Source organism: Pelodiscus sinensis, chromosome 13 (assembly GCF_052426305.1).
Source record: "Pelodiscus sinensis isolate ZL-2025 chromosome 13, ASM5242630v1, whole genome shotgun sequence".
Classification (NCBI taxonomy): domain Eukaryota; kingdom Metazoa; phylum Chordata; order Testudines; family Trionychidae; genus Pelodiscus; species Pelodiscus sinensis.
Window position 1 is genome coordinate 21,556,112 of NC_143064.1, and position 13,408 is coordinate 21,569,519.

Here is a 13,408-nt window from a genome sequence, read left to right on the forward strand (position 1 = left end):
GCTCAGCATGTCTACACGCCAGGCTCTGACTTCTTTACTTATTCATTGAATTAAGCCTCACAACACTCCTATAAAGAAGACAAGTATCACCCCCATTTTACATACAGAATGATTGAGACACAGGGCAGTTAACTGAGTCTTCTTAGGTCATATGAGTCAAGGACACAGCTAGGGCTTGAACCTTGCTCTCCTATTTCCTAGGATATTGAACCAAGCTGCCTTCCAATAAACCTAGCTAGCACATGCTTTGTGAGTGATTTATGAATATGGTTCTGATACTTGTTTTCTTAGGGTGGTGTCTAGACTGACATGATTTTGCACACACTGGACGTGAGTATTTGTGCAAGAACACTGACTTTGTAATGTACAAAATCAGTGGTTCTTGCGCAAATACTCCGATGCTCCTGCTCAGGGATAAGCCCTCTTGCGCAAGTATTTTTGCGCAAGAGGGCCAGTGTATATAGCCATTTTAATTTCTTGCGTAAGAAAGCCCGATGACTAAAATGGCCATTGGAGCTTTCTTGTGCAAGAGACCGTCTACACTGGCACGGATGCTTTTGCACAAAAGCAAATCTTTTGCGCAAAGGCACATGCCAGTATAGATGCTCTCTTGCGCAAATACTTTTAATGGAAAAACTTTTCTGTTAAAAGTATTTGCGCAAAATCATGTCAGTCTAGACACAGCCTTAGAGTATTTCTGCCAGTGTGTTTCAGAACTAAACACAAAAAAGGGGCTAAAAATGTTGTGGGGAAATTTTAAAGGTACAGATAGGAATTAGGCACTTGGCAAAACATCATAACAGGGGTTGGCAGATTTCTAAGTAGCATATTTTTACTAATATCCTACAGCATGCTAATCAAGTAATTATATTTTCTTACAATGCTAAGATAAACTCAGATTGCATTAGTGTTTATACTATGGACCCAATTCCATTATCAGCAGAAAGAACTTTAGGACCAAAACTTTATAATCTTATTGCTATGTCAGGGGTTAGCAACCTTTTCAAACCAAAGAGCCAAACTACATCAAAATTCAGAACAAATGGTCAACAAAGAGCCAAATAAGATTGCCCAGTTGCATGACTGAAAAGATACAACTTAATATTGATAATTGATCATTAATATGATCAATAATAGCATCCATTGTTATCAACAAGGACAAGTGTAGAGTCCTGTACTTGGGACGGAAGAATCCCAAGCATTGTTACAGGCTGGGGACCAACCGGCTAAGTAGCAGTTCTGTAGAAAAGGACCTGGATTACAGTGGATGAGAAGCTGGACATGAGTCAACAGTGCGCCCTTGTAGCCAAGAAGGCTAATGGCATACTAGGTTGCATTAAGAAGAGCATTGCCAGTCGATCCAGAGATGTGATTATTCCTCTTTACTCCGCTCTGGTGAGGCCACATCTGGAGTATTGTGTTCAGTTCTGGGCCCCCAATTACAGGAAGGATGTGGATGCATTGGAGAGGGTCCAGCAGAGGGCAACCAAAATGATTAGGAGGCTGGAGCATATGACCTACAAGGAGAGGCTGAGGGAGTTGGGTCTATTTAGTCTGCAGAAGAAAAGAGTGAGGTGGGATTTGATAGCAGCCTTCAACTTCCAAAAGGAAGGTTCCAAAAAGGCTGAAGAAAGGCTGTTCACAGTAGTGACAGATGGCAGAACAAGGAACAATCGTCTTCTGGTGGGAGAGGTCCAGGTTGGATATTAGGAAAAACTATTTCACTAGAAGAGTGGTGAAGCACTGGAATGGGTTACCTAGGGAAGTAGTGGAGTCTCCAACCCTAGAGGTGTTTAAGTCTCAGCTTGACAAAGTCCTGGCTGGGTTGATTTAATTGGTATTGGTCCTGCCTTGGGCAGGTGGCTGGACTTGATGGCTTTGTAAGGTCTCTTCCAGCTCTATGGTTCTATGATTGTTCTAGGATCCATGAAACATTTTACTCACAGACTTTATTTAATGGGACTTCTGATGTTCGAAGTGCAGTTTGGGGGGGTGTAGGAGCCAAGGTTGGGTTTTATGAGGGGGGTTAGGGCAGAGGGTTGGGAGTTTGGAGGTGCAGGAGGCAGGGCAGGGTGCTGGGGAAGGGAAAGAGAGTATGGGGGTGGGGGACTGGGCCAGCTTACCTTCCTTGGCTTGGGCTGGGGCTGGGGCTGGGCTGGGCTGCTGCACCCGGGCAGCAGTGGCTAGATGCTGCAGCTGGATCATGGCTTCCCCTCCTACTTGTGCTGCAGCAGGAGGGGGGCTGCCACCAGCCCTTCCTGCAGCCAGATTGGGGCCAGACCGTGGAGCCTGGTCCAGGATTGGAGCCAGTGACATGATGCTCTGGCCAGGTGGAGGCTGGACTGTGGGGCTTGGCCCAGGATAATAGCTGGGGACAGGACACTATGGCCAGATGGGGGATGGGCAGGGAAAGTCTCCAGGAAGCTCATCTGTGTGCTGCTGTTCCCCTAGCCGGGGGAGGGGAAGGGAAGCAACAGCACCCAGAAGTTGTTTTTGGCTCCACTTCTTCCCCGCAAGCTGGACCGGTGCGGAGGCTCGCAGCTTTCCCCCACAGGAAGCTGGCACTGGCGCTCCAATCTTGGGGGGGGGGGGCACCGCGCAGCTGGAGCATCAGCACAAGAGGGAGCAAGGGAGGGCTGAGCTCGAACTGCAAAAGAGCCATATTTGGCTCCCTACTGAGCCATATTTGGCTTGGGAGCCATAGGTTGCCAACCCCTGTGCTATGTTTTGCAAAACAAGCTCTTTTTTATAGTAGCGTAAATATCCCAAGCTAGAAAACAAATAGAAAGCTCTGTGAGAGTATTAAATGGGAAGTATGAGAGAATCTCCTTGAATTATTGTCTGGGAGATAAGGAACTTTCTAGCTGGGAGATATATTCTCTTCTGAAATGGATATTAAAAAGTCATATCAATACTAGACATAAAAGAGAGAGACCAGAATTGGGATCCAATCCTCAGTGTCCTCTACCTGTGGAAATGAAATGAAGGACATGGCTTTCAGAATTGGGTGCTGGATCTAGTCTCTTACTCAGATTTCCCTCTAAAGAAAATATAGGTTGCATAGTTCATTGGGTGTCACCATGACCAACCCTCCTCCCCTTAGACTCCAAAGCCAAAAGACAGTCTGTGATCTAGTCTTACCTGGACAGACTTTACAGCATTTTCCTTCTATTTTTTGAGGGTATTTGCAGGGGTATTGATCTGGGCAATGAATTTTCTTACATTCTTGTTTGGTGATGTTACATGTACACAACACACACTCTACAATTCCATAGGCCCGGAGATAAGGATGCCACGATTCACCATGTGAGTAAGTTTTTCCATTTGAAACACAGACTGTAACAGAATAAGAGAGAGGAAGGAAGGGTACATTGCATGGAAAGGCCTCAACAGATCCATAGTCGAACTACAACCTCAGACTCAGTCCCTGCACGTTGGTTTGAGGCAATGTTTCATTCATGTCTAAGATTCAAACATGGCTAAAGAACGTACCTCTGCTTGAAAGTGTTTTTTCACTAGTGATTTCTGGCTCAATCCCCCACCCATTGAGAAGTTTTGTCACTTACTTCAAAAGGAACTGCATTTTCTGTGCAATTTGGTCTAAGTTCTGACCTCACGTATCCCTGAGGGGGCCCTGGTATTTCAGTGAGTGAGGTGGGGCACAGGATTTGACCGTTCCCTTCCAGTTTATGTGCATCTTTGCTGGGAACCAGTTGGCTTTTGTGATGTTGGCTCCTGATGCATGCTCCCCCCTCCAAACTGAACTGGCACCTGCCCCAGAATTTCAGCCTGTAACCAGGCCGATACCCCAGTCCCCAGCATCATGGCATCTTCTACTGCATCACTTGCTTGGCTTTTCTTGCCATTAGGTGGACATTGTCCATTCAGGGACATCCATGCTTGCAGCAGGGTGAGCTGTTGCCACCTGTGCACTTCCAGAGGGACTCCCCAGTAGCGGACGTGGACAGAGCAAAGCAAGAGATGTTTAGAAAATGGAATTTGATCAGTTCCAGATTTTTTTTTTCAAAACATACTTTGAGAGTTTGTAGATTTATAATTTGTTATTTGTAATTTCAAAAATGAAACAAAAAACCCCAAAAAACGAAAAAGAGGCTTTAAAGTGAGCGGCTGCAGATGATCCTGAAGTATCTCAGTAGACACCCATTACACAGGTATCTGAATGCCTCCAAGTCTTTAATGGATCTGTCCTCACAACACCCCTGCAAGGTAAGGAAGTACAGCAGGCAAAAGGACATTGTGCAAATTAACAGCTGGCAAAATCTGATTCAGTTCACATTGAAGTTAATGGGAATAATGCCAGTTTACACCAATGCTGAATTTGCTATACGAATCTTGCTTCTTTTAACATTTCATAATAGCATTGAAAAAATGCAAGCCAACCAAAAAAGGTGAAAGAAAGGGCACTGCTGATTTCAAAAAGCAATTAAAATCAAGCTTGGATATGCTGTAAATATTTCCAATTCTTCTAATATGTCATCATTTTTATTAATGCTTTTATTTGTAAAATATGTTCCTCTTTTGCCTGTAACTTTCAAAAGCAATTTAATTTTTATTTGTAATCTTAAATTTACATCTAACTGGTAACAGATGTGAGCAACTGGCTTATGTTTATAAGTTACCAAGATTTATGGTGGGTGTTCTTCATAATGTATTGTCTTTCATGGGGGTTATACCATCATTTGGGTTAATAATTTATTACTTTTAAAAATCTTTTTTAAGAGCTGTTTTCATTTTAGAAGGGGAAACAACTTTTCTCTGATAAGCAAATGAAGTGTTCTCTTCATACAGGAACACAATGAGAAAAGGGAAAAGTTACATAAAATAGAATTAATTAATTACTCTGTTGTTATAATTAACATTCTTACATGCTTTACCATTCTAAATGCTTATGTTTATATCATTTTTTCCTGCCAGAGAGCTCTAAATGGTTTACCAACATAATTTAAGCCTCACAATGTCTCTGTACTGGTATGTTGACTATAGACACGTTATCCCAATTTTGTAGATAGATAAATTGATGCACTGAAAGGTTAAATAATTAGTCCAAGGGACAGAAGAAGTCTGTAGCCACTGTGAAAATAGAACCTTAGCTGCCAAATGGTCCGCTTCAATCACTGTGTATGCAAAGAAATGTAATTCTGTATCCATGTAATGGAAGTGACATAAAGCTACATCTACACTTCAGCTCTTTTCTGGGATACCTCCAGTATCCCAGAAAAGCTATACCATGTTCAAGGAACACGTCCGCTTTTCTGAAATTTTTTTTGGAAAAATGGACTTGTTCTTTCGCCATCCTTGTGAACCTTATTGAACGAGGAAGAAGGGATGTGCCAAAAGATGAGGCTTTTCTGAAATTTGGCGCCATGTAGATGCACCAAATTTTGGAAAAGCCTCTTCTGAAAGAAAAGCGGAAAAAGATATGCAAATTGCAGTTCTCGATTTGCGTATCTTTTTCTTTGTAGTGTAGACATAGCCATAGATTTGATGCCAATATGACAATTTTGTTTATTTTTACATTTTATAAATGCAAAAATAATCTCAGGAAGCATGTACATTAATTAATAAAACACACTCTAATTGCATAGAACAAAAGAAAGGACATGATCAGCATTCTGATTTCCATTACACAGATCTCTTAGACTCTCTCTGGGCATCAAGCTCCTAGTTATCACTTGAACTAAACCGCACAGAGAAATGTGCTGTTCATTTGTCTGCTTTTTTACTTGCTGAAACAAATCAGTTAGAAATTGCTTTGATGATGTCTTCGTGTGTGAACTGGATGTCAGAAATTACACTGAGCAGAGATTCCTGCTCGTAGCTTTAGCATAAAACACTGGCATGATCTGAATGCATTTTCATGGTTGTTCAGGTGGATAATAAAGATCCTATGGCCAACATTCCTTCTGTTAGCTAATACCTTAAAAGATTAGTTGGCCCTAACTCAAAGGCTTTTAAGTCTTTGTGGGACATTTTTGAGTGTACGCTACTCTGGGTTTTGTGTATAGTTGCTATTCTATAGCTAATTCTTTTATTACTATTTGGGTCTGACCCTGCAGACCCTTATTCACTTAAATAATACCAACTAGGCACTAAGGTCATATCTACACTACAGATAAGACTGAAGCAGCCGCAGTTGATCTTCTGGGATTTGAATTCGCGGGTCTAGTGAAGACACGTAATTCGAACTGAAAGGGTGCTCCCGTCGGTGCCGGTAAACCTGCTTCTATGAGGAGTAAGGGAAGTTGAAAGGAGAGTGTGCTTCCTTCAACTTCCCATACTGTAGATGGCACCAAAATTCAAGTTAAGTTATTTCAACTTAAGCTACGCTATTAACGCAACTTCACCAATTTATCTTAATTTGAATTTATCCCTAGTTTAGACCAAGCCTGAGTGCATTCAGCATCTTGCAGCATCACTCCCTTTTGCCAGGACATAAAAATCTGATGCCCCTTTTAAATTGGGGATTTGATTATTCCTCGCCCCCTTTTTTTTCTTAGTATAATCCTTGAGGAACATGGCTTAGTCATGCTTGTATAAAGGTTTTCCATATGAGCTTGAGGTCCTAATGTTCCCATAATGTAATAAGTCCTGTATGCCTCTCAGAGGCTTAAGGACATATTATGTTATGTTACTGGAATGCTCTCAGTGCTTTATATATACTACATATATCTTTGATATGAAGTTTTGTATTGATCTTTGGGAAACAGAATAAAAGTTAAATGGGGGGGGGGGGTGGACCTGCTGGCCCAACCACCAGAGAACAGCTTTGTTCAACACAGATGTTAAAGTAGAAGTCCCTTTTTGCTCAGAGATGGGATATTTTCTAGCAAGGGGATGGCTCCGTAAGTTCTGGTCGTAGCAAACATACTGGTAATGTAGTAGGGCTTTGTAGTCTAAGATTTCTGAGGTAGCTTAACCACATGCTACTTGCATTCACACAGGTTACCAAATATGAGAAAGCGTGAAGAAAATAACCCAGAGCAGATTTTTCCATTCTCTGGATGCTAGGCAAATGGGTGTGTGAAGATAGCAGCAGACCCACAGGCATCGACAGTGGTGTCAACTGCTCACCTTTCTCGTCCCACCAGAATAATGTGGTCTTTATACAGATTCATGGCGCACAGCTTCTCAAAGTGCTTTAGAAAGCAATACGGGAGTGCGTGGCTCCCGCATGGCAAATGCAGCAGCCATTGTGTGTCAGACAATTGCATGCAGCCAAAGTAACATTCCAGATAGTCTATCTTTGCTCTCTTTTTGCATTTTTTATTTTCTGACGTGCAGGATTCTGTCATTTGCAAATTTGCAAGGCTCTGCTGTATGTATGAAGAATTCTTTAAGAGCTATCAGGGGCTGAGACCTGACTCAGAGCAGGATCGCTAAGAGCACTTCTCTTTACCTCGTCCATGTTTATGCTTGTTGTTAATGACGATCTGCACTATAGTTCCTGAGGCTTGCTGGGGGTCAGGCAGGACGCCACGATTACTCCTGCCACTGGAAATTCGTGGAATGTTGACCAGCTGTCTAGTGGAGCTGGGAGCTGGATCGTACTGGGAGCGATGGAATGAATGCCTCTGTGTGGAGACAGAAGGAACAAGAATGTAAATGTTTCATTCAAGTGAAGCAATTGGAGAGCTGAACCTTGCATGTAAAGATTAAGTAAATGTCCTGCATTAAGGCTCCCTGTGCGACCAATGTAAGTTTTGCCCCTGATGTCAATGTTGTGCTAAACTTCTTCCTTACCACAAACAGACTCATGCAGGTGCTTGAAATTAACGTGGGTTAAGCTGCAGGTATGTGACACAAACCATTCTAGCCTTCTGCATCCAAACTACATTTTACAGCATCCCCAAATATAGATAAAGTATAGTCCTAGCTGCAAAATGATCAGATGCTGTTTGCCCTCCTGCTTCTCATTTAATTGTAGATGCCAGGGCCACAGACACTCATAAGACCAGATTCAACCATAGTTGCTTAGGACGAATAGCACTTTGTTGGAATCTGGGTCTAAGTTCATCGGCTGGGATGCCTTGAGCGAGTTAGAGGTGAAAATTGCCTGTGCAGTTTTTCAAAACAAAGCACTATGGTTATTTTGGGGGATTTTTTCCTCCAAAATACCCAAAAGCATGGCTGAAGATTGTAAGATTGTTAAAATAGCAAAGAAGGACATTATTCTGAGTAACCCAAAGATTTATCAGAGATCACTGGCATGTATTTATTTTGTGCTCCTAATGCCTAAAAATTCCATGTGCTCTCTCCAAAATTTGTTACAAAAAATCAACACTACTGGACTGAATTATTGATGGTTAGTCTTTACCCAAAAGCAACAACCGGCTTGTGGGCTGGACATGGCTTGCCAGGGTTAGCCCTTGGTGGGCTGCTTCTGCTTTATTTGTATACAGCTGCTTGAAGCTCCTGTTAGCCATGGATCACCATTCCCAGTCAATGGGAGCTGTGGGAAGTTGTCCCTGCCCTAGAGAAATAGCTTGATCTAGTCCTAGAGTGAATTCTTACACCGAAGGAATGCTAACTAGAGACTAAACATGCGGTACTACTATTTGAAAGCAGCGCTCGCATGGGAGACAAACCATTTAGCTAGACGTGCACAAGCATCTGATCCAAAGCCCTTAGGAGACAGTGGGAGGGTCTTTCCAGGTTTTGGATCAGGCCTCCGTTGCACTTAGCCCAGGTCTATGCTAAAGGGGAAGGTCGAATCAAGATCTGCAACTCCAGCAACATTAATGACATAGCTGGAGTCGACGTACCTTGTTTCGAGTTTCCCTGCTGTCTCCACAGCAGGAGGCCAAGGGGAGCAAAGCCTCCCACTGGTTTCCCCTTACTCCTCGCAGAAGCAGAAATACTGGCCACCAACAGGGATGGTGAGAGGAAAGACGGTCCCCTTCGGGTATGGGGTTCCAGTGCTGGATCTAGAGGGACTTCCCTTTCGGTTGTATAAGGTCTCTGAGGCACCCTCTTGAGCCCAGAGTCCGCCAGGTATCAGCTCATGGCAAGGTAGATTTGCTAGGCTCAGCGGTGAATAAGAAATCTTCAGTGGTCTGGATCACTTTAGTAAGCGAGTCGGGGTTATGTCTCTGAACCCATGTTTGAATTGACACTGGTAATATTTTCAAGTATTGGTCTAGGACTATGGAATCAATAATCTCCTGGGCTGTACAGACCTCAGGAGGTAGCCTACAGATGGCCCATTTTTTAAGACAATGGGCTACCATCTGGTATCAAGACCTGGCTCAAAAAGATTCTGAGCAGAACCTATGTCTATAAGTCTCTGGAGATATCCCAGGCTGGTTAAGTACGGTAGTTTTCACTGCTTGAAGATCGGTTGCCCTGTCATCGTCCAGGGCATGGTATGTTGCCTGAGCTTCCCCTGTCAGGAACACTGCCAGGCCAGCAGCCCAGGTGGCTTGTTCCCAACCAGCAGTTGTAGTTACCCATTCAAAAGTATTTAAATAAGTCTCTGTGTCCTCATATAGCCCCAACTTGGCCAGTAGTATCCCCAGCCCTGAGTTCACCGAGTTTGGGGGGGCACCAAGGCAACCAGTTGCTGTAACACTGGCTCTTGAAACTGCGGCTCTGGTTGTTGCTGGTGCTGAAGCAGCTCCAGGAGTACATCCTGCTGCTTTTGGGAAGCTTGCTGCACCTTTTGCTGAGCTTCAGTCATTGTTCTCTGTGTCTCAGTTGTGCTGTCGCTGAGACAGCAGCCTTACCAACTCCTCCATAACCCCTTTTGGTCCAGCGACCCCACTCCTGGTACCAATGTAATGGAGCACTACTCAACTCCTGCAAGCGGCTCCCTTTTGGCTGAGTGGCTGCACTCCTTGCTGTGGCAGCCCTCCTGCAGTTCAGCTCTCCAGCCCTGTCTGAGCCTCTTTGGCTCCAAGGAGGAACTGCCTCACTCAGATCCAACAGCTTCCTTTTAACTAGCTTGCTGGGTCCTGATTGGTCACATCCTTTGCACCACTCTATCTTTCCTAGAGGACTTCTCTATGGTTTGTTGGGAAGGGTGTGACAACGTCACAAGTCTCCAGCAGGGGACTTCGGGGCCTGGTCCACCCCATCACATTCCATAAGAAGATTTAGAGGCAACCTGGGTCAGTTACATGTGTGTCCTAGTGCCAATTCACCCACAGGGTTAGAGTCTCCATTGCCCTACACCTGATGTGGTTATTTATAAGGTGGTTGCAATATGCTACTAATCTTGTTAGGTAGCACTCTGCACTCGTTCTGTAGCATTGCAAGTTACCAGACTAAGCAAAGTGCACAGCAATGAAGAGTCAGACCCTTTCACTTTCTTTTAATGTGGCATTTTGTTCTACGATTGTAACTGTTGAATATTGGCAGACACAATAGTATCCCAACAGCTACAGCCTATGAAATACAGCCTACATTTTGCTAAGTACTTACCTGATATTAGCAATGATACATTTTACAACATTTTTACGGTTATATCCAAAGGCTCCCCCTGGCTGTTGCTGAGTCAGAGGCCACCAAAATGTATGTAGAATTTTTGTCTGGCAACAAAATACACTGTGAAACGCAGAAAATAAGCAACATTTCTCCTTCCTCACATGCTGTTTTTTTTTTAAACAAAGGACGCTGGGGTTTCTTTCTGACAATCATTGTGAGAGATAAACTTAAAAAACAACAAATAGTCTGGTAGCACTTTATAGACTAACAAAACATGTAGATGGTATCATGAGCTTTCGTGGGCGCCGCCCACGTCTTCAGATGTGCCCACGAAAGCTCATGATACCATCTACATGTTTTGTTAGTCTACAAAGTGCTACCAGACTATTTGTTGTTTTTTAAGTTTATTTTGTACAGACTGACTTGGCTACCCCCTGAAGATTGTGAGAAATATTAGACATCTTCTGGTCACAGGCTGCCATTTCAACAGTCCGTGAGCCAGAAATTATTTTAGAAGAAAAAGTAGACTATAATAAGACAGTGAAAGAGGAGAAGGGATCGCAGTGTGGAGAAGAGGGATTATGAAAAGAGCAGGTGGGACAAATCACTACTTAGGAAACTGAAAGCAAAGTATCTTTTTATGAGAGAGACACCCATTCTGCCCTCAAGAGCTCCAATTGCTCACTGTAGTGCCCTTGACTCCCTAGGGCAGGGGTGTGGAACATATGGCCCAGAGCTAGATTCAGCCTCTGAGGCTCCTGCACTCTTCCTCCTACCCACACCCCAAGCCCACTTCCTGGCAGCCCCCTCCCACACACTGAACCCCTTATTTTAATCCCTGCGAGACCTACAAACTCTACTAGCTTGGGTCCCCAAGGCTTGGGGATCATGTAAGTGATGTTGCGGGTTTTATGCTTCTCACTTTTGTGCAGCCCCCCCAACTGATTTTTTTGTGAGTCAGCGGCCCCAACCCAAAAAAGGTTCCCCACCCCTGCCCTAGAGGCACCTTTCAGTTCAGATAGCCAACATGCAAAGTGTACTGTATGGGTTGCAGAGCATCCCATGCAAACTTCTAGCTAGGGAGCACTACGTTCAGGGCCTGGCAGGGAGATGGGGCTGCAATCTACCGCGGAATCATTTCTTTAAGGTCATCTCAGATTTTCAGCTGGGTACAAAGAGTTAAAGACAAGCAGAGGACGTTTCTTTGGGAAAAGGTATTGTTGCTACTATGTATTTTTCTGCTAGGTATTACCACGCCAAGGCAGAACTGGGGAAGACTTAAAGAGTAATCACCCCTTTTACAAGTGTGTCCATAGCTGGGCAGAAAAACAGTGTTTCTCGTTATACAGGGCACACTTACAGCTTCTCTGTTGGCCGGTTGCCGGAAAATATCCCTATCAGAATGTTCCCAGGATAATTCTCCATCTCCTGCAGGTGTGAGAAAGCAATCAGTTGTGGGAGTGATTGTGCAATATCTTACAAATGCCTATGCGAATTCTGTACTGCTAAATGAGACCAAAGACTGAAGCAGAACTGTAGTGAGGTTACTTGTTACTAAGACATCATTAATTTTATAAAATATATTTACTATTTGTATTACAGTAGCTCCCAGAAGCTCCCATCCTGGGCAAAGAATCCATCACGGAACAAAATGACAGTCCCTGCATACATAAATTTACAGTCTGTGACATTTTCCTAATTTGCTGTGAAGTATTACCCTCAGTCAATACTAACCTACACTTCTATAAAGAACAGAAGTATGTTTTTGTGTTGCATTGTCCTTAAGGGCTTTTTCCTTTTTGTCTGCTGTCCAGCCTGCAAAATTTGTTAACTCACAATTAATTTCCCAAACATTATTGTGAACCAGTTGGGTTCTTTTTTAAAACCCAACACACTGCCACTGAAATAATTTAAAAAATAGAAGCAATGGCTGCTCTTAATGCACTACTATCTGGACACAGAGGCAGGAGGGACCCATATGTATTATCATGTATCAGACTGTATGAGAAATAGACTTAAAAGGGTTGGCGCTAATGTCAGATTTTGATTCCTGTACCTGCAGACAACAGTCATGAAATGTTCAGCTCTGCTGTTCCACAGACCAGTGCTTTTCAACCTGTAGGCTTCAGACACTACAGGGTCCACAGACTAAGATTTTCAAAGGGATCCGCACCCCTATTTGACTTTTTTAGGGGGTTGCAAATGAAAAGAAGTTGAAAACCATGGACCTAGACAAACAGCCAGGAGAAGGTATGTAGGAAGGAATCCCTGTCTCCAGGATAGGGTTCATTTAATTGATACACGTAACAAAGAAGTAAACACTAAAAGGAAGAGTTGGCTTGTATGTTAGAAGAATGTTTGTGCAATCTGAGATATTAGCTGAGGTTAGGAGCTCTGGAAGCTCTCAAGAAGGGAGGGGGGCAATGTTACCCAAACTGTGATTTCACCCCCAACTCTGCCCTTCCTCCCAAACCACCCCCCAAGCTTTGCCCATTCTCTGCCTCTTTCCCTTGAGGCCCTGCCTGCTGTTTGCTCCTCCTCTCCCATTGCTGGCCCATAAGGCAGGTGAAAATGGAAGGAATACCGCCCCCATATTTAAAAGTGATGGGGAAATCCTCCCCCCCCTCCATTCCGGCATCCGTGGCTCAGGCACTTGCCATTTGTGAATTGTGATGTGGGAGGAATTAAAATGCTTTAAAGAAGTAACTAGAGGAACTTCAGAGCAAGGCTTTGGCCCCTCAATACTCAACACCAAGGTCTGGGGGAATTTAGAAATGTAAACAAAAAAAAATCTCAGCTTCCATTTATGTCTTTGTGAAGATAGCTTTAGAAATGTAAACTTCTCCCGGGCAGTGTGCACTGATCATTTGCGCTGAGGGGAACAATGATGGAATGCAATATGTTGTGTTTGAGGAAAGGCTCTGGCACACACACAAAAAAGCCAAAAGCTTAGACTGATATTTAA

At 43.6% G+C, this 13,408-nt stretch overlaps 1 protein-coding gene across 2 annotated transcripts in view; it reads right to left on the reverse strand.

Annotated features, from left to right (window-relative positions):
- CHRDL1 (chordin like 1) overlaps positions 1-13,408 on the reverse strand; it is a 67,871-nt gene that overhangs the window by 7,567 nt on the left and 46,896 nt on the right. For both annotated transcript variants that reach the window (XM_006136208.5, XM_006136207.5), the window contains exons 7-9: positions 11,804-11,871; positions 7,418-7,592; positions 3,142-3,336 (exon numbers count right to left, since the gene is read on the reverse strand). In XM_006136208.5, the coding sequence (XP_006136270.1) occupies positions 3,142-3,336; positions 7,418-7,592; positions 11,804-11,871 (438 nt within the window). The remainder of the gene's footprint in view (positions 1-3,141; positions 3,337-7,417; positions 7,593-11,803; positions 11,872-13,408) is intronic.